This window comes from Sceloporus occidentalis, unplaced genomic scaffold (genome assembly GCF_023333645.1).
Source record: "Sceloporus occidentalis isolate IW3139 unplaced genomic scaffold, rSceOcc1.0.p SCAF_2, whole genome shotgun sequence".
Classification (NCBI taxonomy): Eukaryota; Metazoa; Chordata; class Lepidosauria; order Squamata; family Phrynosomatidae; genus Sceloporus; species Sceloporus occidentalis.
Window position 1 is genome coordinate 163,748,490 of NW_028316982.1, and position 27,202 is coordinate 163,775,691.

The 27,202-nt window shown below is 40.1% G+C and overlaps 1 protein-coding gene across 5 annotated transcripts in view; it reads left to right on the forward strand.

The window, feature by feature from the left end:
- The first annotated feature begins 1,468 nt into the window (after positions 1-1,468).
- Positions 1,469-27,202, forward strand: part of LOC149319212 (phospholipid-transporting ATPase IH) — a 151,919-nt gene continuing 126,185 nt past the window's right edge. For all 5 annotated transcript variants that reach the window (XM_089511299.1, XM_089511300.1, XM_089511302.1 and 2 more), the window contains exon 1: positions 1,469-1,754. In XM_089511299.1, coding sequence (XP_089367425.1) covers positions 1,716-1,754 — 39 coding nt within the window. In that variant the 5' untranslated portion in view covers positions 1,469-1,715. The remainder of the gene's footprint in view (positions 1,755-27,202) is intronic.

Below are 27,202 nucleotides of genomic sequence, written 5' to 3' on the forward strand. Positions count from 1 at the left end.
TTTTCCTAAGGCTAACCTATCATGGGGTTTTCTTGGCAGGAGAAAAATAACATACAACCCTGTATTTTTCCATTTCTGCCAGTTCAGTATGTGCAAAGCCCAGCAGGGAGTGGTGAGAATGGAATCCAGGTGTCTCTACAGCCTTGGGCGAGTCACACTCTCTCAGCCTCAGGGGAAGGTAATGGCAAGCCTCCTCTGAACCAAGCTTGCCAAGAAAACCCCATGGTAGGGTCACCGTGAGTCGGAAATGACTTGGAAGGCACCCAACCACCACAACAACACAGGCCCCCATTTTAAAAGCTCCTCTGGCAAAGCAAGGGCGAGGCTGAACAAGCAGGGCCCAAAGCTTTCGGGGGGGGGGGGGGTTGCTTGGCAAACCTCTTGTCTGCCTTGGAGACCTCCTCCCTGGTTTGGAGGACACAAAAACAAGGCCTTTCTAAGTTCTCCAAGAAGCATGAGTTCCTATTTAAGCTGAGTGTTTGGCCATGCCCTCCATTATTTTTTCTTCTCCATCCTCCATCTTGTGGTGCCTTTGTCCTCCTCTGAGGTGAGGGCATCTCTGGTCCCCCAGAAGAAGCCACGAACTTTCCCAAAAGAGGGATGGAGGGTGGGGAAGTCCCAAAGGGAGGCCACAGGTGCTGCCAATTGTAGGACCTTCCAGAACAGAAGGGAGGGCCTTTTGGACTCCTTCCTCCTGGACAAGAAAGGCTGGAATGTAGGACAAGTCCTGGGGGAAAAGGAGGACGCCTGGGCACCCTGAGGTAAAAACAGAAATGTCAATGCATGCTTTTAAAGTCATGCTCTCAAGTGGAGGCCCTTTTGGGGAGAAGGTGGAACTGAAAGGCGAATCCTGGGGGGAAAAGAGGATGTGGCTGGTCACTCTGAGCTCAAACCTCTTAATATAAAGGTCAATGCAGGCTTCTTAGGCGGGCTCCAAATGGAGGACTCTTGCACAAAAGGTAGGAATGGAGGACAGGTCCTGGGAAAGGAGGACGCCTGGTCTCCCTGAGCGAAAAAACTCTTAATAGAAAGGTCGCTGCAGGCTTTTTAAGGCATGCTCCAAATGGAGGACATTTTTGGAAATCCCTCCTGGAGAAAAGGTGGAAATGAAAGACGAGTCCTGGAGGACAAGGAGGACCTCTGCCCCCCTGAGTAGGGGAAAACCCTCCTCAGGTCAAGATCTGCTTCTCAGCCCTGCTCAAGATGGAGGGCCTTTGGGGAATCCCTGCTGGGGAGAAGGGGGGGAGGGAGGCCAGGGGGTCTGGGGGGAGCCACCTGTGGGCAGCTTTCGGGGGGAGGCCTTTGGAGCGCGCATGCTCCCCGTGTGACGTGAGCGGAGTGGCTGAGCAGGGAAGAAGGAGGGCCAGAGAGAGAGAGAGAGAGAGAGAGACAAGGAGGAGAGGCGCCAGGAGGGAAGGAGAGCAGAGCCCAGCCCAGCCTGGGAGGACCGCAACAGGCTCAGCCACCGCCTCCTCCTCCTCCTCTGCTGCCAGGGGCTGCTGATGGGGGCTGGCTGAGCATGACCCAGGGCAGCAGCAGCAGCAGCAGCAGCAGCAAGAGCAAGGCAGCGCAGGATGCCGCCCTTCCTCCGGAGCCCCCAGTGAGGCTCAAAGCCCCCTCCTCCTCCTCCTCCCGCGGGAGGCCCCTGCCGCCAGCCCCGCACTGACCCTCCCCAGGCAGCCAGCCAGCCGGAGCCAGGAGCCCGACAGGCAGCCATGGACTGCAGCCGCCTCCGGACCCTCATCAACAGATACGTGAGTCCCCAGCCCTCGCCCTCGCCCTGCCTTCCTCCCCCTCCGCCGCCAGCGAGGCTGAGCTCGGCCCCGGGAGGAGGGCATGCCCCCCTGGAGCCTGACTTTGACATCTGGGAAGCGGCGCCCTCCCTCCCTCCCTCCCTCCCTCCCTCCCTTCCTTCCTTTTTTCCTTCTTCCTTTTTCCTTCCTCCCTTCCCTTCTCCCTTCTCCCTTCCCTTCCTTCCTTCTTTTTTTCTTCCTTCCTTCCTTTCTCGCCTTCCCCTCCTTTCCCTTCCTTCTTTTCTTTCTTCTTTCCTTCCTTCCTTCCTTGCCTGCCTTCCCTCCCCCATCCTTCCTTCTTTTCTTCCTTCCTTCCTTCCTTCTTCCCTCCCTCCCTCCCTTTTTTCCTTCCTTCCTTCCATCGTCCTTCCTTCTTTCCTCCCTCTCTCCTTCCTTCCTTCCTTCCTTCCTTCCTTCCTTCCTTCCTTCTCTGGCGCCTAGGTTCTTCAGCCTGGACCCGGGAGGCTCCGCTCCAGAGGCCCCTTTCCTTTCTCTTCTGCCAGGTCCACTGGCAGCTGCTCTTCCAGCCACATGTTCCTAGGGATGATGGAGAATATTACTTCAGATCCTTTTGGACGATCATTTGCTATTATCTGCAAAGGTCTTCATACTGAGATTGGGAGGCACTTACTTTTCTCGTCTTGTTTGTCTGTTTTAAAAAACAGTACGAGAGAAAGCAAAGCCGACAGGTTCATCCAGCCTGGGTCCTTCACTCTTACAAAGTCTGACTGGGTTGCCACTTTCCTCTCTAAGCAGCTCATCAGTCTTTAATACTCACAACGTGGGTCTCTCCAGGCTAATAACAATAATATGGATGGGAGTCAATTTCACCTCAGTTTGTTTTGAAGCATGTAACAATTTTTTAAAATGTAAGCATCGTCGTCGTCGTCATCATCATCTGAGATCCGAGATAGATGCCCCTTTCTCTTATTCCAGGGGGGCTGGCTTAATCCCACCCAATCCCTCTGGGATGGGAAACAACCTCAGGCTCACCGTAGGAGAGGACAGGGCACTGCAAAATGGAGGACACAACCAAAGAAAAACTCAAAACCCTCATAGAAATATAAAGTGGAGGACAAAAGGTTGAAATGTAGAAGTCCTGGAAAAAAGAATGGAGGACCTCTGGTCCTCCTGCCTTTATCACACCCAATCCTGGCAGATTTGTGTGAGAGAGAACATTTCAGCTTCGAATGTCTTCCTGGAGGCTTTTCCTTTCCAGGCACAGAGGCTGTGTCTGATCCACAGCTGAAATTCCTGTTAAGCTGAGGGCAGTTTATCTTTGAATCCTGGAGGGGAGATCTCCATGGAAGACCAGGTGCCAGAGGCTGTATTTGAGAGGAAGGGACTGGAAAAAGCACCTCTGAGTATTCCTTGCCTAAGAAAACCGTATGAAATCCATCTAGTCAACATATGTAGACAGGTGACTTGACGGCACCTTATATACACATGCATTTTGTAATTTCTCTGAGGATGCCAGTCACAGATGCTGGTGAAATGTCAGGAATAAACTCTTCTAGAACATGGCCACTTAGCCCAAAAAACCCACAAAAAACTATAGATACCAGCCATGAAAGCCTTCAACTTCACATTTTGTAATTGTTTGTAATGCTGCAAAGTTAATGCAGTTTGACACCACTATAACTGTCACAGCTCCGTCCTATGGAATCCTAGATTTGCAGTTTGTTATTGTTGCCTAAGAAAACCCTGAGAAATTTATGAGGTCTCCACAAGTCGACAAGCGACTTGAAGGCACAGAGAGAGAGAGAGACCAAAGAGCTTGGCCTCACACTCTTAGGGCCCGAACAGACAGGCCAAAATAAAGCTGCTTTGGGTCACTTTGGAGGGATGCTGTTTAAATGACAGGCATCTTAAGGGAGAGGCCAGAAGCTCAGCCAAAGCTGCACTCCAGTCCTTAGGACTGGAGTGTGGCTTTAGCATTGGTTCCAGCCTCTTAGGACCCATGCATCATTTAAACAGCATACCTCCAAAGTGACCCGAAGTAGCTTTATTTTGGCCTGTCTGTTCTGTCCATTAGTCTCCTTGGAAGTCCCAAGAACAGCCCAATGCGGGGCATGTTAGTGGGACCCTTCCAGTATGGTTTACCATCAAGCAGAGCAGTATCGATGAGTTGAATGCAGCCAATCCTGTGTATTTGTATTTGTAAGTTCATCCCCACTGTGTTTCTGTGTGATTTACTACCATCCTTTGTAGGATTCCTTTCCTGGGAACAGTGTGTACAAGAATAAGCTGCGTTTCCTTTTCAGCTCCCCCCTCCCCATTTAAAAAACCCCTCCGTTCCTGTTGACAGCAGAATTTCCACTTGTGGTCCCTTCTGGGCTTTTAAAAAAATAATAAAAATATTTTAAATAAATTGTTCAAGTAGGCTGCTGCGCTGAGTATAAGAAATGAACATGATTATGTTCATTGTAGTTTATGTGTGGAAAGGTAATTTGCTAGCAACTCTTAGATTGAAACTCCATGTGTTGTCAGCAGTGGTTTCTTAAATACCTGCAAGTGTGAATTAACAAAACTGTTTCAACAGTTGTTGCTGAAGGGCAGCAATGGATAAAGCCTAGGTAGATAGCTAGCATAGGATATCACCTTTTTCTCAAAAACATTACATAGGTTTGTGTCCCATTGCCTTCAGTAAAGCATACTTCCAAGGAAAGTATAGTTAGAATGACTACTTAAGATAATGGGAGTTGTTGTCATTTGCCATAGGTTTACCTCGTGGAGTTTTCTTGGCAAAGTTTATTCAGAGGAGGTTGGCCAGTGCCTTTCTAATGGACATTAGAGCCATTTAAATATATTACGGTTGAGGCTCTGTCCCTAGATGAGTTAAATGGAAAGCTGTTGGTAAGTGATCTAGAAATGGGGGGTGCCAATTCCTATTTTGTCTTTCATTTGATTAGGAATATTGAGAGAGAACGTCTTGATCTAGTAACATTTAGGAAAACGACACTTTGTAAACAGATTGACAGATATGCACATTTTATGATGCTTATGGATGTAATAAGACCCTGGAGTATGTCTGAAGAAATATACTTTATCTTCTCCCCTTCTTTCTGAAGCTTTCCAGTAAGTGATCAGTCATGAGTTTTATAGTCTCATGATTTGCGCTGAGGTCAGATCAAAAAGCCTTTGAGGGATATATACATTATTGTCTCCAGCAGGCAGCCATTGCTTACTTGTCTATGTTCTCTGAGCAGCCTGACAATGTGTGCTTTCTTAACAAAAAAAGTGGCGGTGATGGGGAAATCCCATGCAAAATAGTTTGGTTTGATTACACTGTCTGATTTGCAAAAGCTGAGCACTAATAATGGAGGTAATGAAAGTCAAATTTAATTTAGCATTTTAGGGAAGATCCCAAGCATATTGGTTTTATTCTTGAAGCTGTGTAGCCATTACTGTAATGTCTTACGTGTACAATCTTTTAAAACAGGAAGAGAGACCTTTTTTGAGAAAAAGCATCACTGTATAGGCCATGGAAATGATGCACATTTACAGCTCCCCCCCCCCCCCCTTATTTAGCCTTCTTCATTGCTATTTCCAGTGTTGCTACTTTGGATAAGCTTATTTTTGTTTCAGTAGGTCCAGGAGAGATGTGGAACATGGAAGTATTAGTGCTGATTTGTGTGAGAACTGTAATCAAACACCCTTGTGGCCTCTGAGTTTTCAGTAGATATTACCTACATGTTGCAAAACAAATCTTCACAACACAGGTGCCATAACTTAATGTTGTAAATAATAATAGTAATAATAATAATAATAATAATAATAAATAATGAGGCAGAGAGCACCAAAATGTAAGGGAGGCTGCATTTTGCCTGCACTGTCATTTTCCACTCCTGTGAAACTAGATACAGAGAATTCCAGGTATAAATTAAGGTCTAGCTGTCGCAGAGCAGTTCAGACAAAATAGTCAAATCAAAACTGGTGTAAATCCTGCTCCCAAAGGTTTTTTAACTGGCATATTGAGCTGGCATGCTTTCAGTGTAATTCTCTACACATTTATGCAGAAGGATGTATCACTGAGGTCCTGAGCAGACGGGCCAGGAAAGCACTGACTGATGCCATGCTATTCTGGCTGTGTCCTTGCCTGGGCTGGTGCATGGCTGGGTGGTTGTTTACACACCCATCCCCACACTGGCCTGGGGACTTGCTACCAGTATGTGCACCTTACCTTTGAGCACTGTCAGTCCTACTGGGAAGCCCCCGGTCTCTGCATCTGATGCAGAAATAGGATGTCTGGCTGCACCCATGTGTCAGATGCAGCAATTTAGCACTTCTCAATAGGAGCAGTGGTGCCGAAAGGTAAGGAGTCCATGGAAAAACAGGTCAAATTGATGTGGGGTAAGGGCTGCTTACCCTGAGATTGGGCTGGAGCCATTAGAGCTGCATCCGGTCAGCCAGGATCAGGCCCTGGAGTTTTAGCCTGTACTATCCAAACAGGACAATAAGAGGCCTGGGAGAACACAGGCTTTTTGACTTATGTGGACAACCCCTGAGTTCACTAGGGCTCATGCCCCAATTGCAATGGGCACATTATGTGGTCATGCACTGAGGCAGCAGCTCAGATTCCTTACTTAAGTAGCAATATGCTGGTGCAGAAGTCTAGGCTTGAATTTCCCCCATGTCATGAAATTGAAATGGACCTAACACAAAAGGTTACTAAGGCTGTAGAGGCTGGTTAGTTACAGTTTGGAGTAGTTGAGTGCCAGTTTCCAAAATCAGAGTGTCCTGATAGCTACCCACCCCTTAAGGTTCTACTTGACTATACTTTTCTTAGAGTTCACTCACCAAAGTACCCTTATCGTACTTCATTCCAGTTATAGCAACTGAACATGCTAGAACTTCATCTGTTGTGGCTAAATGGACTCTCTGTGTTGACAATCACTGTTCTCCAGAATAACAGATGCTGATGCCAAAACAAGTGAGTGTTTTTACCCCGCTTGTAAACTTCACAGTGGCATGTGGCTTGCAATTGTGTGTAACAAGATGCCAGAATAGATGAATGGAAAAGATCTGCCCACAGCCATAGCAATGGTTTAAAACAGATATGAAAGTCTCAGCCCTGAATATCACCCCTCCCATCAATTCTCCTTCATTTAGTTAATCCACAAAATCCTTAACCCTCTTTCACACATGTTCTCCTTCTACAGCCAGGCCTATCACGTATTTGCTTGGCTTCTGTTTGTAAGGCTGGCTTCAGAATAAAGCTGGTGTGGAATTTAAAATGGGCAGCTGCTACCCTGTCAGGTGCTAGCTAGCACAAACCATTCAGCTGCCTGGCACACTGCCTCCCACCATAAAGCAGGGAGGAAGGAAAGGCTGTGGGTCCTCTTTTCTTTTCAACAATCATGTGTTGTGCCCAAGCCTTTTAAAAAAAACATTTCATGTACCATCTTAATTCACTCACAGAAAGAAAGAGGAGGAGAAGCCTCCCTCTCTCAGTTAACATGGTCCTTAGGCAGGCTGCATATTGCCTACCAGGCCATTTCAGGACTGTCCAACCACCCAGGCACTGAATGTTTACTTATGTCCCTCAGCTGAAAGAAAAGCCTATAAACATGCATAGGTTCAACATCAGAAGCAGTGTGTTACAGTTGTGTATATCTAAAATTGAAAGACAGCTAAAGAAATAGGCTTCCAATGTACAGCCTTCCTTTTGCTTTTTAAATTTTTCATCCATCAGTACCAGAAGCAATACAATTAATGTGAATTTTTTGGGAAAACATCAAGGCAAGCTATCTCCACTTTGCACTATTTATGATATTACTGACCTTAATTGTTTTCATTTCCAAATTGATTTGTTTTTAATAAGTACAGTACTTACTTTTAGTAAAGAACAAAGAATAACATTGGTCATTTTAATTGTAATAATTTGGAAAATGCTCTTATCCTTTACAATTTTAAATGGGCAGAACCAAATTTTATAAAGGCAAAAAGCTGTGCTAATCTTTTCATATACTTTGTTTTACTTTCTGAGATAGGAAGTGTTTGATATGGGATTGTATAAGCTTGGGGTGCTTTTTTATTGTGGCTACTTAAAGTCTCTTGGCCTGTTGCTGTGGTATGTTCCAATTTGGGAAACGTAGTGTCTACAAAATAGAGTAGGCTCAATGAAAAATTTCTACCACAATATCATACTTGTTCAGGAAGTCAGTTCACACTTGCTCAGCTGCTCAGCTACTGTTCTACTGTGTCCCAGACTAGATGCAGACTCATGGGGGTTGTAATCAGTTGCTTGTCATCAGCTACTGTGAAGCTAAATGACTATGCAGAGGAAGCTACTGCTTTCCAAGAAGAACCCAAGTAAGTTCAGAGTTAGTCAGAAGCAAATGATGCCAAATGCCAAATTTAGAATGATTTTTCTGGCTTGGCCTCTTCAGTCCTCTCAGCAAAGACAATAGGGAGCAAGAAAGGGAGAACAAATTGCTTTTGTACATGTGTTTAAGAATGTCACATACAAAACGTTATGTCTAATTAGTGTGGCACAAGTCAATGATTTCAATTTGCATCTCTAAGTTGCATTTAATTTAGTTAATTCATGGCAAAGGACACTACCACCCACATAGTGGAGTTTGTTCTTGTGATTTTTCCTGTTAGGTTTTAAGCCTCAAGTTAGTTAGTTTCCAGGTGAGAAGTATTGTTAGTAAAAAAGTAACAATGCTTACCTTTCAGAGTTGGTGCATCCCTTTTTATATGTGAGCACTAGAGTGTTCTAATCACATAAAACTTTGAGTAAAGCCTAAATACCTAAGCGGTTTAATTTCCAGAATAATTTGTTCAGCGACATCATACATTTGAAGGAACTGAGGTGGACTTGTCTATAAGATCTGACAGACAGAAACCTGAAACCTTTTTTTGAAAAAGATTTTTGAAGAAATAAAGGGCATATTTCTGTCTGGCATTTGACATAATAGACATTTAGATAGCATGGCAAACAGAAATTGGAATAAGATAAATGGCATATTTTACTGAGCTGATACATTATTTATGCAGTGTCTTCAGTGTAAATGCACCTTATAGAGTTACATAGGGTAAAGCAGAAATGTCCTTGTCTCCAAAGATCATGTTGTCTAAAATAGATATTGTGGAAGAAAACAGATGAAGGAAAGAAAAAAGAGAGACAAAAGGAAGAAGAGATCATCATGGGCTAATGTAGTGTTTTGCATTTGTATCCTGTCTAAGTTACTTAGGGCATCGTTCATGTGTTTTTTTCCTAATTTCTTATAAAAAATAACTTTTAAGGTAGTTTATGTGATTGGACAAAGGTAACCCACTGAGTTTTATTATTAAACAGATAAATGAACACAGGTCTTCTTGACACAGTTACAGGACTGCACTAGGGATAGACAACTTGGTGTCCTGCAGATATTTTGGGCTGTGAATTCCCATCAGCCCAAAGCAACATAACCAGGGATAGTGGAAGCTATAGTTGAAAATACTGGCAAGGCAAGCAGGGACACTGCCAGGATTTTGGGAAGGGGGGGTCCAGACTAAGTGCCACTATTATAATGGGGCTTGGGCGCGGTGGCACAGCGGTGCACACCATACATTGTATCTAACGGAAGGGGGGAGTGTCCAGACCCTATGGACACACCCTCTTGGCTACGTCCCTGAGGCAAGAGATTGCCAACCCATCTACTATCCTGGCTGTCCTTAATCATTAGCAAGAGAAAGGAAAGCATTAAAAATATTAAATGGGTTGCAAACAAAGTTTAATGTGCAAAGATAACAAAATGATATGGTGTCCATGGCTTATTTTTCTGTTGGCTAGTGAAAATGAATATTTGTGTGTCCTAACCTTCAATAAATGTAGTGCTGAAATAAAGATGATCTCTGAGGTCCACGAAGTACTCTTGCATGATGGATCCAATAACAACATTATTCTTGTTAGTTTATATAACAGTTGAATCTACTTAATGAAAAAATGATTGAGAGAAAGAAACTGTGAAAGTGGAAAATACTGTTCATTGACAGATCTGGTGGATTAAGAAAAGGTTATGTGGTGTGTAGAAAACGATGATGTAACATCAGAAATGATACAGATTTGGGGCTGGTTCATACTGTTTGTTTCCTCTGCACATGTGTTTCATGATTACATGGTTCATGGGGCGGTAGTGGTGATGGACCTTGCATGAAGTGAGTTGTGCATGCAGTGAGCTTCTAACCATCAATATGGTTGCACTATACATGAGAAGGAATTCAACACTGCATCCTTAACATTCAGCATGCTTTGCTTCCAAAGTAATATTTGCATAGTCCAGAGTGCATTAGTACTGTACTATCATCAGTTTCAGGGATGAAAATATCTGTAAGGATCGATTTCCCCAATATCCATAAGGACGATAAAGACCAGTTTTCACAATACCCCTTTCGTTGTGAGTCATGGTTTGGAAAGTGAAGCCTGGCATGGTTGTTGTTGTTGTTGTTGTTGTTGTAGTGTCCCTTCAAGTAATTTCTGACTCATGGCAATCCTAAAGTGAACTTATCACAGGGTTTTCTGGAGCTGAAAGTGTGTGACTCTCCCAAGGTCACCCAGTAGGTTTCCACGGCTGAGTGAAGACTCAAACCCTGGTCTCCAGAGTCATAGTCCAGTGCTAAAAGTACTACACCATGCAGGCATGATTATGTTAGTACAAGTACAAGAGGTTGCTCAAAATTTACAGTGGGTAGTGTTTTGAATAAACCAGAAATGCAAGGTCAGATATTTGGAATGCTTCATGGTTACCCAGGAACAGAGCTTCAGCAATTACCATACCTTCTGGATGTTGTTAAATATTTGATTTCCCTTTCTTTTGCTCACATGGTCTGATCACAGATTAGATTAGAACAGCATTGCATAATGTATAAGTTTGTGGCTGTGTGTTAATTGGTGTGCATGGTATCTTACAGTATGAGCAAGGTAGTTTCCTGTCCCCTTCTCCAAAGAATTGGGCAGTATAAAGTTAGGAAGCCGAGAAAGCAAGTGTAACTGCAGCTTCTTTGGCTCTCTTGTGATTATAAAGAAATGAGATCTTATTTGTAGAAAGAAACATCCAGAGATCAGTGGAGGGGATATTAGATGGATTGTATAGCATGTGTAACAGGGAAAGTGATTAGCAGAGGCATCCCATCCTTAATGATAAAAACCTAGTGAAAAGAATATGGTTTGGACTAACGGTTTGGTTGCAATGTGGACTAATGGTTTGGTTTCAATGTACCCTTCTTGCTTTTTATTGTTTACAATTAGCTTGGAAAAAATTGAATCCGTTATAGAAGACAAAGGAAAGGAATGGAAGAATGCAGGAAAGAACGAATGCATCTGAGAAGAGAGGGTTGTATTGTCTCTTATAAAATAAATGGTGGAAAATATTCAATTAAATATTTAATCAAGCCAATTAGAATGTTTCAACCACTGGCCACAACAATATAGTAATACAAAGATAACATACAATAGATACTGTTAGTAATTGTTCAAGCATGTGACCAGCCAACTTCAGTTCTAATGAAGCAGTTTCATTTCCTGTGTAACAGTAGCAGTACCGGAGAACTTCAAGAAGAACAAAGGCTACTTTAAGAGTTCAGTAACAAGCCACTGTTAATAACAGTTGAGTACATAAAACAAAATTCAAAATCCACAAAGGAGTGATATCTTTATTGGCCAGCCAAAATGCACAAAACGCATAATACAAGTTTTCAAAGTTCTATTAGCTCTTTCATCAGGCAAAAGTTGTTAAAAATCATACAAAAGGAAGAAAAGTGACGATGTGGGGTCACAGGCCTACATTTTATATAGATGTTGTCTCTGCTATAATTCAGTTTGAGGAAGCTCATGTAGACAGAGGCCATGCCTCTTTTAGTCATGTCTACATGGGCCATTTGCTGCTGGTTCCCACCCCCATGTTGCTTTGTCAAAAGAGCATAAGACCAAAGGTCCAATTCAACTGCAGACTGTTCACATTTGGGAAGGGTAGGCCCACAATGAGTCCAGGCAATTAGCACACTTTAAAATAACTCACCATTTTCTCTGGATCTTCCCAGAAGAGCAGTGAGGGTCTATACAATGTCCCACTGTGTTGCCTGTCACTGCCAGCACAAGTCGCTCCTCTGAGGTTCCAGCGAGATGTCCAGACATGTGATCAACACTGGGCACCTCATTTTTTACCTCAGTGGGAGTGACCTGTGCCAGTGGTGGCTAGCAGCGCAGTAGGATGCTGTACAAACAGCCACCTGAAGTTGCTCTAGAATGTGCAGGTAGTAATGGGAGGAAGTCAGGGTAGCACTGGGGCCCGAATGCTCTAGCCACTGTAGACTGTCTTTTAGACAAAGGACAGTAAAATTTAAACACCATTGCAACAGTAAAGTAATAGCAACATCCAGCATCCAGCAGAAATGTGAAAGGCAATTCCACTCCCCCGAACATCTATTCCCCTCCAAAAAAACATTTTGGAGGACTTGGAAACCTCACTGAGCCACTTCCTTCCCCCCCCCCCCCCCCGGCAGCCCAGTGCACAGCTTGAAAACTGGTTGGAGGTATTTGTTCTAGTCCTCCAAGATAGTGCTGAACAGTTGAGGTTTCATATAAAACAAAGTAATCATGCTATTCTTCTTAAGAGCTTAAATTTTATAGTCTGCATGCCATTCCTTTCATGCTAGCTGTGGATTGTTCTGTGACTCTAACCAAATCACTTCCCCTTTCCCCCTTCCCCCACTTTCTCTTGCATGCTTTAAAACATTTTTGCTGGATGAAGAAATTTTGGTTTTAAATGCTTGTCAGGTTACTTTTTGTGCCTTTTTGATTTCATGAAGATCAAAAGGTTTCTTATGGCCTGGTACATACCGGCCTTTCAGGTGTCCTCGTCATGTGCAAGGGTTGCCTGGGGAGGGGGGCGGAGTGCCCACATGCCCCACAACCCTCACGTGACACGGTGCACATAGTGATGATGTCACTGCTGCACAGCGTCCAAATGGAGCTCACACCGCCACAGGCTCCTTGCAGCAGTGCAAAAAGGAGCCGCTTTTCAGCGCTCCTTTTTTGACGCATAACAGTGCTGCACAATTTGGTTGCTGTGGCGCTGCTATGCAGCAAGGAAAGGTGGCCCCAGCCCACCCTTTCGGGCAAATCTATACTGGGCAATTCTCTGTAATTCTGGCTTTTCATTAAGTGCAAGTACAGTGTGTCTAGTCATCACTCTGGTAGAAAGTGTGACAGTTGTGGATACTGTATATACTCATGTATAAGTCTAGAAATTTTAGTCAAAAAATTGACCTTAAAAACCTGTGTCGACTTATCCACGGGTCAATATAAGTACTATACTTTAATACTTATTTTAAAAAGGAACCATTCCCTGATGAAAGGAAAGACCATAATCTGTCCTGGAAGTTCTGACCCCCCTCTACTATCCCATTCATATAGCCTTTAGTATGAGCACAAACAGTTAATGTCTGCTGGCATTTTCTATGTTCTTTGACATTGTTTTTCTTTGCATCATCCTTTACATCCTGTGTTACATGCCCCTAAATTTTACCCTCCACTTATCCATGAGTCATATCAAAATCCCTATTTTCGGTCCCAAAACCTGCCCTCGACTTATACATGAGGTCGACTTATAGTCGGGTATATACGTAGTTATAAAATCACCAAACTGTGATTATTGTTCTTGAGTCTGGTGATTTTGAGGGGATGTGGCATACATACTAGTGACCATAGTACTAAACAATAGCCACCAACTCAGGTTTGGAGGCAGCATGCATCTAATGTTTTTTTACTGGGATACATCAGTGGGAGGGTGCTGTTGGATTCATACCCTGCTTGTGCATAGAAATGTAACATTATTGAAATTTTTCAAGCTGGGGCGGGGGAGAGGTAAAAATTGGGGAAAATGCAACATTAGTGTCCTTTAAGGATTGAAAGCCACTTTCTTACTTTAGGAACATAAAATACATTATGTCAAACCTGGTTTGGTATAATATTAACATGCTTGATGTATTAAAAGTACAGTTTATTCAAAAAATAATGACAAATTGAATGTATTGTTAAAATTTTATTTTTGGTTAAAATGAAGCTACAAAGTCCTCAATTGTAAAGAACACCTTAAATAAAAGGAACCTTCTTGGGTCTGTCAGTTTATGAGGTGAAGCCAAAAAAATCTCAACATATACAGAAACTTAAACAGAAAAAATAAATATATTTTGTCTCCTTTAATCCTTCATACTGCCAAGCAGACATTAAGCGCAAAGAACTGAGGAAAAGAAATTAAGGGGCGAAACAGACGGCCCGTTTGTGGTGGCTTCCCGGTGGCTTAGGGGCATGACGTTTAGATGACACATGCCCCCAAGCCAGCAAGAAACCATTGTGAAACCACGTGCCCAACCATACAGAGGGCAGCTTTGTGGCACTCCAGCGGTGCTGGATTTGCCTATTGAGCCATAGAGGAGCAGCATATCTTACATGTACTCGTTTGGGCACATTTTCATCACTGTCAGTGAAGCAGTTCACAAATGCCTGTGTGAGCATGGCTGGCACATTTGTGTTAATCTAGAGAGGGAGAACTTTTTTTCTTAAACAATGTTGTAAACATTATATCCTATTAATCCATGGGGGATTATTAAAGTGTGGAAAACTGTTTTGAGAATTTATAACTGTAGTTCTACTGCATAATAACTATACAGGTTGAGCCTCTCTTATCTGCAATTCCCAAATACCCAACACTCCCTCCCCCAAATTGATACTTTACTTTCTGATGTTTCAGTGTACACAAACTTTGTTTCATGCACAAAATTATTTAAATTCTGTATAAAATTACTGTATATTAGTACATGAAACATAAATGAATTATTTGTTTAGACCTCAATCCCAGCTCCAAGATGTCTCATGATGTTCATATATGCAAATAGAGGTATTACAAAATAAATAAAATAAAAACAACCCTGAAATCCAGAATACTTCTGGTCCCAAGGATTTTAGCTAAACCCAACCTGCATGTTAAATAAAAAATGAATAGATCCTCCATTGTAAAATGGTCTAAAACAGGGTGTGTAGGGGTTGTAGCAAAGAGGGGAATCTGAATGCTGAATCTTTTGCAGAGCATTTGGATATAGAATCATAGAGTTGGAAGAGACCACAAGGGCCATCCAGTCCAACTTCCTGCCATGCAGGAAATCCCAATCAAAGCATCCCCGACAGATGGCCATCCAGCCTTTGTTTAAATACCTCCAAGGAAGGAGACTCCATTACACTCTGAGGGAGTTTGTTCCACTGTTGAACAACCCTTACTGTCAGGAAGTTCCTCCTAATGTTGAGGTAGAATCTCTTTTCCTGGAGCTTGCATCCATTGCTCCAGGTCCTAGTGTCTGGAGCAGCAGAAAACAAGCTTGCTCCCTCCTCAACGTGACATCCCTTCAAGTATTTAAACAGGGCTATCATTCCAGGCTAAACATCCCCATCTCCCTAAGTCGTTCCTCATAGGGCATGGTTTCCAGACCCTTCACCATTTTAGTCGCCCTCCTTTGGACACACTCCAGTTTCTCAACATCCTTTTTAAATTGTGGTGCCCAGCACTGGATGCAGTATTCCAAGTGGGGCCTGACGACAGCAGAATAGAGTGGCGCTATTACGTCCCTTGATCCAGTCACTGTACTTTTATTGATGCAGCCTAAAATCGCATTGGCCTTGTTAGCTGCCGCATTGCACTGTTGACTCATGTTCAATTTGTGGTCTACTTGGACTCTTAGATCCCTTTCACACATAGTCTTGTTCAGCCAGGTGCCTCCCATTCTATATCTGTGCGTTTCATTTTTCCACCCTAAGTGCAGTACCTTACATTTCTTCGTGTTGAAATTCAATTTGTTAGCTTTGGCACAGATTTCTAATCTATTAAGGTCATTTTGAATTTTGAGCCTGTCCTCTGGGGTATTAGCTACTCCTCCTAATTTGGTGTCATTTATTTAAATACAGTGTTTGTTTAATGGAGAGTGTATAGTGTCTTTACTGTGACAGGAAGTCTTTCATACTTTAGCTAAGTTTCGTTTATTTTCAAAAGCAAGATAATGTGCAAATACTAACTCTAGAATGTTAATTACTTTCACCAGGATCATAGGACATGTTTCATGGAATGACAGAATTCCTCTGTATGCTGTGTTGCTTACCATTTTCTTTGTTGGAAACTATTGAGCAATAGTGAAGTATGCACTTGTCCTGAAAAGTTGTTTCTCCTTTAATTTGGTAAACAGTCATTCATTGTTCAGCATGAGAAAATCTACATTGGATTCTGTTTGTTTTTCTAAAACCTAAGTGAAAAGCACACACCTTTCCTTTTTGGTCTGTTCTTTCATCAATATATTTGAGAGCTTTGAGACAGGAAAAATACTTCAAAGTACTACTTTAGCACTTATATAAAGAGTATTTGAAGAGTCTTTTGGATAAGTACAACAAAAATTGTATCAGTCCACCCTCTTCTAGGAGCTCATTAGGTGGGGGAAAAGTGAAGTAGACAGTGGACCTATTCACGCTACACAGTTATAGTGCTATTATTCCACATTAACTACCATGGCTGCATATTATGCAATCCTGGAATGTGTAGTTTGGAGAAGCACCAGAACCCTCTGGCTGAGAGCTCTAAATGTTCCTCCCTGCCAATCCATAGGACAGAGACATAGCAGTTAAAATGGAATAATAGCACCATAACTCTATAATGTGGATAGGCCAAAGACTGAGAAGAGAAAGAGGAAGGAGGGTCAGCATACTTATATTTGGCAGGGGCCCTCTCCAACATGGGCATGCATGACCCCCCCCCCCCCAAGATTACCTTGAAGGAAGGCAACCCTTGACCAAAAAGTCACCCTACCTTGATCATAACACAGTAACACATCACAGATCAGCTTGAAAGATGGTTCTAGGAAGGTTCTTGCTTTAACAGCTCTTTCTGCACATGAGTGAAGAAATACTTATAAGCTGGTATTTGAAAAAGGTACAAAATCGGGTGCATAATTGAAGACAACTCTTGTAAATAGTCTGGATTTGAGGATATTGAATACAACTAATGTAACTACTAATTGGACTTGCCCGGAAGATTTTTTGATTATTCATTCTTTATCTTTCCTTTTGAAGCATGGGTTATTGCACAGTATTGTTGAGTCTGCTCTGAATCTCTTTTGCATACACTCATGTGTGTCTGTTTAATTTCTGCACAATTCCATTACAGTACAGCAATCTACCTATTGCATTGTGATTCTATATCATAAATTTTAACCTTCTGATACATTTAAGAGCCATACTTTTGTATTGCCTTCAAAAATTAAATTGATCTCTTTTTGCCATAGTTGACTTTGAGCTAACTATATATAGCATAATCTGTCACTAAATACTGGATGTAGGACAGCATAAATGTAAAATTGCTTGTTTAAGGCAATCTGGAAAATATGTCCCTTCCAGCACTCAGCATTAAATAGTCGCTAAATGCTGTTGTAGCCAATGGCAATTGCCTGCACTGTCTGCTTAGAGCAGCTGGTTCTCCTCTGTTCAGAGTGACTGCTTTTGATTCAGGGCAATGCAAGACACTTGACTAGTTCATGGCTTTTGAAGAGCTCTGTTTCTTTTGGTTATGCATTATATTTATTATTTTTTTAAAAGTCCCTTATAACATAATGTAAAAACAAAAACAAATATAATGACATTTCAGAACAGGAACACTATACTGAAAACAGTTAGATGCTCCAGAGCTGCTTTGAATTCCATTTTGAGATAAAAGCCAGAAATAAATCAAATAAATAAATAAATAAAATGTTTAATACAACACATCTGTACAATATAGTGAAATTTACATATAGTGAAATTCAGTAAAAGAAAAAAAAAAACAAATTTAGATAACAAAAGGTCCATTCTTTTGTTTCTAGCAACTGAGCCTCTGTTGTATCTGTAACAGAGAGAAGAATGTCTGTCAGATGATCTTAGGATGCAAGCACGACTAGAGCATGAGGCCCCCATGTTGACCTAGATCTCATCAATTTAGGATTTTAAAGATTCCCAGAAAGAAACTGGTAACTAGTGCAGCTCTTGCAAGATATAAATACAGTGGACCCTTAGTATTTGCTGGGTTTGGTTCCAGGAACCCCTGTGGACACCAAAATCCATGGATGCCCAAGTCCCATTAAATACAATGGCATAGTAAAATAGTATCCTTATATAAAAAGGCAAAATCAAGATTTGTCTTTTGGAATTTATATATCTTTTTAATATTTTAAAATGGATGGTTGAATCTGTGGATAAAGAATGGATATGGAGGGCTGACTGTACAATGTCAGGGCTTACTAGGGGCCTTATCATACCATAATGCTATGGTGTCTTAGAGCTGGCTCGGTGCCACATGCTTGAAAATGGTCCTTTGTTCCATTGATATTTACTTTGAGATTAGCTTCTCTTATTCCCACCCCATGAGCATTTAGTGCATAACCATATCCTACTTTGACCTGAAACTTTCAAGTGTGTGCATGTATATGTATTTGTGTTTCCCTGGGATACTTCAAAATCTCAAAGAAGGCAAATATTTTAAGAAGACTTCTCAAGTGAGCACTTGCTGCCCACTGCAGTCTGCAGTAGAAGTGAGTTAGCAGGACTATGAGTGGGAAAGAAGTTAGAGTTTGGTATAATGATTACAAGTGGGAACATACATAAGATTGCAAAGTATACAACTTTGAAAATCTAAATCTGTGATAATTCCTTTATGATTTAATTAATCAATCATAAACATGTAGAACTATGAATTCCATGCATTTCCAGTATTCAGTGTGGAATTTGGTGTGTGGCACAGAATTGGTATCATGGCTCTATGTTTTCTCATACATTATACAGAAAGGTTGCCCACTATGGGTTTTTGTCTTTCTTAGGAATTCTTCTATTTCACTAAAGTTCACCATCTTACTGAAAAATATTCCCTACCCTTTGAAAATTTGGAATGCAGAAACAAGATAAATGAAGCTTGCTCTTTAAATGTAGTATCTGCTGGGTTTGGTTCCAACTTAACTTTAACCTGTGAGTGTTGTTTACTTGTTTAAAGCATATAATACTAGGAATTCCTGGGTTAATTTACATGTGCTTTTTCCTAGTATATGTGATAGATTTCCATTCTCTTCTCATTTTGATACTATTAAACTGAATAAATTTACACAACATTTGCATGTTTTTGTGAGTAAATTGATGGTATGCATAGGGTTTTTTTTAGAAAGCTACAAGATCCACTTATCAGAGAGAGCATTGTGGAATGCATATGTAAAGTGTCTGTTATAAATTTTGTCTAGTGCTGAAAAGAGATGAACTGAAAATGGGTATTTCTGTATTTCTTTAGAATGTGCATGTAAGAGATGAGAAATGAACTCCTGTTATCTTTTATTCTTTTTTGAAAGCAGTTTATACATACAGGTGTTATGTTCACCAGCTGCTCTAGAGAAGCTATAGTTTTTAATCTTACAAGAAGATTTCAATACTTACGTACAAAACAAATCCACTTACTCTCACACATGTTTTTGCTTCCAGAATCTTGTTTGTCAACAATAATTACAAAAGAAAAGAAAAAGAAAGACCAACATTTAACTACCTGAGCCAGGTGCCTTTGTCTATTTTGGAGTGATTCTCTCTCCATGCCACAACCGACACTATTTCATTGCATGATACAACCCCAGGAGTAATTTGGGTAGATATGCAGAAGATAGAATGGCACAGGAACATTTTGTTCTGTGAGCTTCCATTTGTTTATAGACCTCAGGATCCAAATTGGAACAGAAAATAACTGCCCCTCCCCCAAAAAGGGAAAAATAATCCAAAGTTTAGTGCAGTCCCAAGATTCATGTTAGGCCAATAACTTGATTAGGAGCATAGATAATGTCACAAACAAGTGTGTAAACTTTCATGTTCTCTAGAATCCTTTATCAAGAAAGATGACAAATAAAACAGATACTGTAGATTTTTAAAGCCTGAAGGGCCATCATTTCACAAGCTGTAGTGGGAGGCAGCAAGTACCTCCTAGCATAGATAAGCTAATTAACACATGTGTGTGTGTTTGTTGTTGTTAGCTGCCTTCAAGTTGACTTTGATTCACTTTCAGCACTAGGAGTGTGTGGACTGCACCAGGTGACACCCTAAAAGGAGTGACACTACTGTTCCTCAGACATCTGAGGCACAAAAAGGCTGGTTAAAATGCTGAAGCGATGGTATGAGTGGGGTGAGGCTCAGTGGGAGGAGAAGGTTTTCTTAAAATTTCAATTTTTTTAAATTATAATTTTTTAATTATTCTTTTAATTAATCACACTGTACCAAATTTTCACTTTAACCACATGAAACTGTGTTTCATACATTTAGACTGTGTATGTTGTAATTTAAAGGTATTGTTTTTAATTTGGCTAGTTGTTCATGTCACAATTAATACCATTACCATCAGTAACACATGGGAATTATAATTTTGAGGACCATTAGTCCAAAAAACATTCCTAAGGATTCTGTATGGTGTGGTAGTGGGAAGAGGGCCATGGGTGGTTGGTACCATGAGTTACCACACTGAGTGACACCAGACCTACTGATGCCACTACTTTGATTTACGGTGACCATAAATGAGAGCCCTCCAAGTTACTCTGTTCTCAAGCAGCTCCTGCTCAGGTCTTGCAGATTCAGGCCTGTGGCTTCCTTATTTTAATCTATCCATTGGATTGTGGTTATCCTCTTTTCCTACTGCCCCCCACCTTGCCAAACATTATCATCTTTTCTAGTGAGTCATGTCTATGATGATCATCATTATTTATACCTTATGTATTTCTGTTCCCCAACAAGAATCCCCCCAAAAAAACCATGGATATAAATATCTCTCAGATGAATACCTGAAAGTTTATGTCAGACAGAATATGTTAGTGTTTGAGGTGGAAGTTGGCAAAGTTTGGTAAGAGGGGTTTTTCCTTTGCCTTCTTCAGATGATGTGACTTGCCCAAGGTCAACCATTGGGTTTTGGTGGCTAAAAGTGGATTTCAACCCTGGTCTCCAGAATCAAACCATTATATTACACTAGCTGAAGGTGGTAACAGACACCATTATTATTATTTTTGTACTATTTTTTTCTGGAGTAGCATCCATTTCCATTTATGCTTCTGTGGGGCTTTTGAAATTTGAGAGCACTGCAGTGCACTATATTACGCATATTCCTTCAGAGAAAGAAATTGCACTAATTTCAGAAGAACATATTCCTAATGCGTTAATATAATAGTGCATCCTTAGTTATATAATGCCCTCTGAAACACCTTGATTTTCCCAAGCATGGTCAATTACTTATCAACCACTTTATAAAAAAAATCATTGTACAAATAAGGAGTTTTAGATCTGTTGCTACATACCTTATATACTCAACTATAAGTAGACCATATATAAATCGAGGGCAAGTTTTTGGGCCAAAATTATGGATTTTGATATGACCCATGGATGAGTTGAGGGGAAGACTTAGGCACATGTAATGAAGAATGCAAAGGATGAAGTAAGGGAAAACAATGCCAAAGAACTTACAAAATTCCAGCAGGCAAAACCATTTGTGCACATACTAAAGGCTATATGGATGAGAGAGTAGAAGGGGGTCAGTGCTTCCAGGGCAGATTAAACTTTTGCCTTTCACCATATATATATATATGCACATTAAAATACAGTACTTTCCTGATAAGATAAGTCAACTTAGGTTTTTTGGTCAATTTTTAAACTAAATTTCTAGCCTTAAGAGTATGTTTGGTTCTATCCACTTACTTCCTACAATCTGGTTGCTATTGGTTACAAAATGCTGTTCTGCTACATTTTACATATGAAAACTTGTAATGTTAGGTAGGGCTTTTTATAAAAAAGCATTGTTCATCTGGTTCAGTTGATCATCATTCAACATGGACATTTTAAAGAAAACCCCCAAATATTTCAATTGAGTCTGTTATAAAACTGGAAATTTGCCTCTTCCCCCAATAGGAAGCACTGGCTAATAATTTTAAGATAATGGGAGTTAATACTAATTGCTATACATGTTTATTCAGAAATCAGTCTAGTGGTGTTTAATGAGGTTTAAATTTAGGGACAGCCATTTGTGAGTATAGAATTCCAGCCAAATAAATATTCTTAGAAAATATGCAGGCAACCTGGACATGCACACTCTTAACACATGTGTAATGGTAAGAGCTAATATGTGTAACTATAATGACTCTGATGAGGAAATTTTGAAAGAGTTTCTGGTGGTTAAAACAAATATGAATGGTCTGCTTTCTTCTGTTCTCTCCACTTTGCATTTGGAAGAGAGCAGATTAGAGTGTCACAATCCATATGACTGCTAGGGTAAGGAAATAATATATGACACTGATTTTGAATCTGATTATGGGGAAGGATGCCATATAAATATTACTTTAAGTTGTGCCTGATCTGAAGCATATTTTACTTGGTAGCAATTCTTGTTGATTTCAGAAATATGTACTTGCACATAATTCTTCAGAGGGATTATACCTTGCATTCACTTGTAGTTATTGACTTTGTAATGATAAAGAAACATGATAAAAGGACAATGGAATATTTCTATTAGTGGAATTGTCAAGTGACAACTCATCTGTGTCCCAGCCTGAACTACAAAGTAGAATGATACTAGAATACTGTTATCTCTCCTGTTTTAATTGCCATGGCAACAACTCCATGTAGCTAAGACAAATGAAGGATTTACCCCATATTTAAACTTAGTGATGATTCATGCTTTGATTTTGTGTCATTTTCTTCAAAGATTGTTGACTAGTTAATCTATTAAGTTTGTGCTGTATTTTAAGACAAATAAACATTACATAATGTTTAAAAAATTATCAACACCAGTTGGTTGAAGGATCTTTGCATCTGTCCATTAAAAAAGCAGCAAATCTGTTTAATCTGTACTTTCCATCTTCTATCACAACATTCAAATAAATTTGTCTCACCGCTGGTTTTCAAAGAAACTATGCTGATTATAGTCCTACTATTTCTAGGAAGATTTGGAGATAGTTTTGATATATTACATTACCTCAATATCACAGATGTTGGTCTAAAAAGATTGGCCCCTCTTTCATTGAAGTTTATGCTATGTTATCTTCTGAGAGTATATAATAGCTATTTCCTTTTTTACATTATCCAGATCTTATCCAAAATCAGTCACTAGTTAATTTTGTATTTTTCACATCTTCAGGAGTTAAACTGTGAACTAAACTGCAAAGCAATAGCAAATCTGTTTCCTGATGGCACCAAATAATCTTTCTGCTTCAGTCAAAAGAGGATTTCATCTAACCTATTTTAAATAGAGGATTAAGGACAATTAGGTTCTTCTACTGCTAAGATATGAGGTTTTGAAATCCCCTGCAATGCACATCTGCTAAAACTGTAAAGATGTGTTAGTAAAATCAATTAGTAGCTTTTACAAGTTGTTTAGATATTTCATAACAACAAGATATATTAGATGCAGATTATGCTGTGTTTCGTGCTATTTTTCATGCTGCATTTAAAAAAAAAATTCATGTGTGATTAAAAAAAATGCCAATTCTTTGGTTAGAAGTGTAATAACCAGCATTTTAAAGCAATTGGTTTTAGTGATGTTTAGTCTGCACTTTGATTTAAAAAAGAAACATGATGAAACTTTTAATCCACATTTTATTAAAGTCATGTGTAACAATGGAAAAATATAACCCAGTCCCCAGTAATACTTCAGTACTATCGCGAGCAGTGAATTCACAGTTTTGAGCAGAACTTGGAAATGGACCATTAAAAATTAGCTAGTTATCTAAAATTTGTTAAAATGGTCAATAACAAATTTAATTTTTCATTTTTATCATTCTGAGATGTTATTAATGTTTCACACTATTTTAATCATTACTCTTGGTGAGATAGTGAAGGCACAGTTGCAAATAACTGAGGAAGAAAAGTGGGGGGTGTCTAGAGAAACCAGGGTGAATGTACAAAGAACTTTCAGATGTTCTGAGAGCCTTATCACAGAAGAAAAGAAAGCAGAAATGGAGCCAGAGAGTAGTGCTCTTCTCCATGCCTTACTGCATGATGTCATAGCACTTTGGTTCTCTTCCCATTGAATTCATAGCACTTTGGTTCTCTTCCCATTGAATTCATAGCACTTTAGTTCTCTTCCCATGTCAAACTGTTTTTTTTCCTGCTAAATAAAAGACACATTTTTAAAACTATCTTCCAGGGAAAGAGACCTGAAATGCTATGAATTCAATGTCAATGTCCCCGGCTTAGTTTCTTTTTTTTTTCCTTGTGTGATAAGAAGAGACATTTATAAGAAATGGAAGAATGGGGAAACCACTGAAGAGGAATAAGAATGAATACAGTACTTGCAGGTGGAAGGTTGGAAAGAATAAAGCTCAGAATGAACTCAGGCTCACTAAAGAGGTTAAAAGTAATAAAAAAGGGATGGGGGGGGGGAATGTTTGGAGCAGAGTAAGAACAAAAAAATAATAAGGCTACTGTGTAGAGAAAATGCTACCTGGAATTAGGGAGAAGGCCAGATTGTTTAGTATCTTGGTTTGCTAATCAGAAAACTGTGCTCTAACTGGTGAAAACAGAATAAATAATGCAATAAAAAACTACAGCCCAGAATAGGTAAAGAGGTAGTATATATTTTTATTTATTTATAAAGGTAAAGGAATACCTAGCTACTCTAAATGAATTCAGGTCTCTAGGATCAGATGAGCTGCATTGAAGAGTACTAAAGGTACATGCAGATGTAATCTCAGAGCCATTGACAATAATGTTTGAGAATTCATGGAAGACAGGAGAAGTCCCAGCAGAATCGAGGAGGGAAAATATTGTCCTCATCTTCAAAAAAAGGGGGGTGGGGTGGGGTGGAGGAAGACCCAAGCAATTATCACCAATCAATTTGACATTGATACCAGGGAAAGTTCCAGAACAGATAATTAAAGAGTCAATCTGTGCAGACTTAGAAAGAAATGCTGTGATTATTAAAACTAGTATGGGTTTCTCAAAAACAAGTCATACCACACTGATGTATTGTCTCTCTTTTTTTATATAGAGTTATTAGCTTGATAGATCAGAGGAAGGCTATAGATGTGGTATATCTTGATTTCTCCCCATCCTCACTATCTATTTGCTATTTTATCTTTATTCTTCAACATGCTTTATCTATTTCTTCCTATCAGTCCTTATTGTAATTTCATAAAGTTTTATGTTAATTAATCCTCATTACTTTTTTATTTTCTGATATAACTCTTAGAATTTTTTCTTTATCAAACCTTGCCAAATCTTCTTTTTCTTTATTTTCAGAAGTTTCACATATTCCTGTCCTTTCTTCAATTAAGCTTACCATTTATAACCACGATCTGATTCCCTGTTCCTTCACAATAACTATTTCTCTGTTTGTTTATCTTTCCTTATCTATAACTTTTAAATCTCTATCTCTCTTCCCTCTGTTGCTGTTTTTTTTTCTTTACATATATGATTGTTTCCCACTTATTTTCAAAAGGAATCTTTGGGTCCTTGTCCCTGTTTTCATCCTATTGCTTTCTTACACCAGCAGATTTTAGGAGCAATATTCAGTATGTCAGTTTATATGTTTTAATTTTTCTTTTGAGCTTTTTTAGCAGTATTTTTTAAAAATCTTAGCATTTTACTGAGAGTGTTGTGTGTTAAATGAGTGGGTGATTTGCTATATGCAATATTACAAAGGCTTTTTCTATCTTGTTTTAAAGTAACTAATCACTTTGGTTCTTGGTTCTTTTCATTCTTTGGGATTTGGTATCATTAATGGGCAGATAGGGGCGGTTTCCAGCTGCTCCAGGGGCATAGCATTTAGACTATGTACACCCTGGAGTGTCCAGAAGCCATCCTGGGCCATGCTGGATCTGCCTAAAGTGGCCCAAAACCAGCTGAAAAGGAGCTGATCTTTTCCACTCTTTTCTGTGGTTCACTTGGGACCATGGCAGGATGAGGCCTTGGGGCCGCAGTGTGTGTTTGCCATGGCCCTTGAATGATTGGGCTGGGTGATGTTCTAGAAGACTTTTTTTCCTTCTTCTGTTCATTCGTTCAGACAGACCTGAAGGGGTGGTATGGAGCCACCCTTGTTTCAGCTGCACCGGAGCTGCAACAATCACACACCGTGGCCCCGATCCAGCCTTTCAAGGATGCAAAAAGGAGCCACAAAAGCGGCTCCTTTTTGTGCCCTGGAAAGTGTGCCATAGCTGCATTGCCGCGGCTTTGCGGCGCTCCTTCAGCACTATGTCGTATGGACACAGTGCCGGAGGAGCACCATGACACTGTGTGCCGTGTGGAGCAGTGTGCGGTGTCATGGCACCCTGGGGCAGAGTTGGGCATGTGTCATGTAGATATGATGCCCCGACTCTGCCCTCAGGCTGGCCCAAAATGCCAGTCTGTACACGGTCTAAGTGAAATCATATTCTCTCCATTTTCCTTTGTCTTTTGTGTCATGCGGGAAGGGTTGTGTGTGTATTCTAGTTTTGGAAAACATCTGTTACATGATGTTTTCATACATATCTACTAAAAGATGTTGGAATCTACAATCAACATCCTATGGATTAAATGTAGGGAACACCCCCTCCCTCTGCAAAACAATTTTTGCAATGCATATGATGCCTGATAGTACAAGTCTGTGCAAAATTGGTGGGAAACATAAAGATATGTGATCACATCTCTAATTTTAGATAATTGTGATGCTACTCATAATCACAGTTTATTTTGCATTTGTTAAAACAAGGTACAATTCAAATTACTGGCATTACTATTTTATTATGTAATCTGGTTGCTTTTTTACTACTACCAGCCAGTTGAAGTAATTTTGATAAATGCATTTTGTAACAAGCTTAAATTGGTAAATGTGGAAATGGAATAGTATAACATTTCCTGCAACCCATAACACAAAAGTGATAATGTTATTTTTACTTGTTTGTTTTTTTAAACTCTCAAATCTAGAATACCAGGCTATGACATTCCTAATTTTATTGTCCTTTGTTCTAGTAGCTGGAAAAGCCATTACTTTCAATGGAGCAGGCCATGAAAGCTATCATATGTCAAATTGTCATTCATTATTGCTGTGAGATAAGTCTCTCTAGAAAAATAGAGTTATTATGGAACATACAATACATTAATGGAAAAGGAAAGCTAAATATTTTGAGACTGAAGACATTTAACTTAATAATTCTTGTAGCTTTGACATTTTTATATTATTATATTGTAATCTTCAATCTTTAAATAAATTTAGACCAGCAGTTTTGCTTTTCAGAAGAACAGAACACATACAGAGACTACTATAAATGTAATGAGTAAGGGCACAGTGGCAGACCATGAAAATAAATTTTATTTTTTATCTAATCAATTTATATACCACAACTCGAGGGCCAGGGTGGTGTAATGGTTTGAGCGTTGA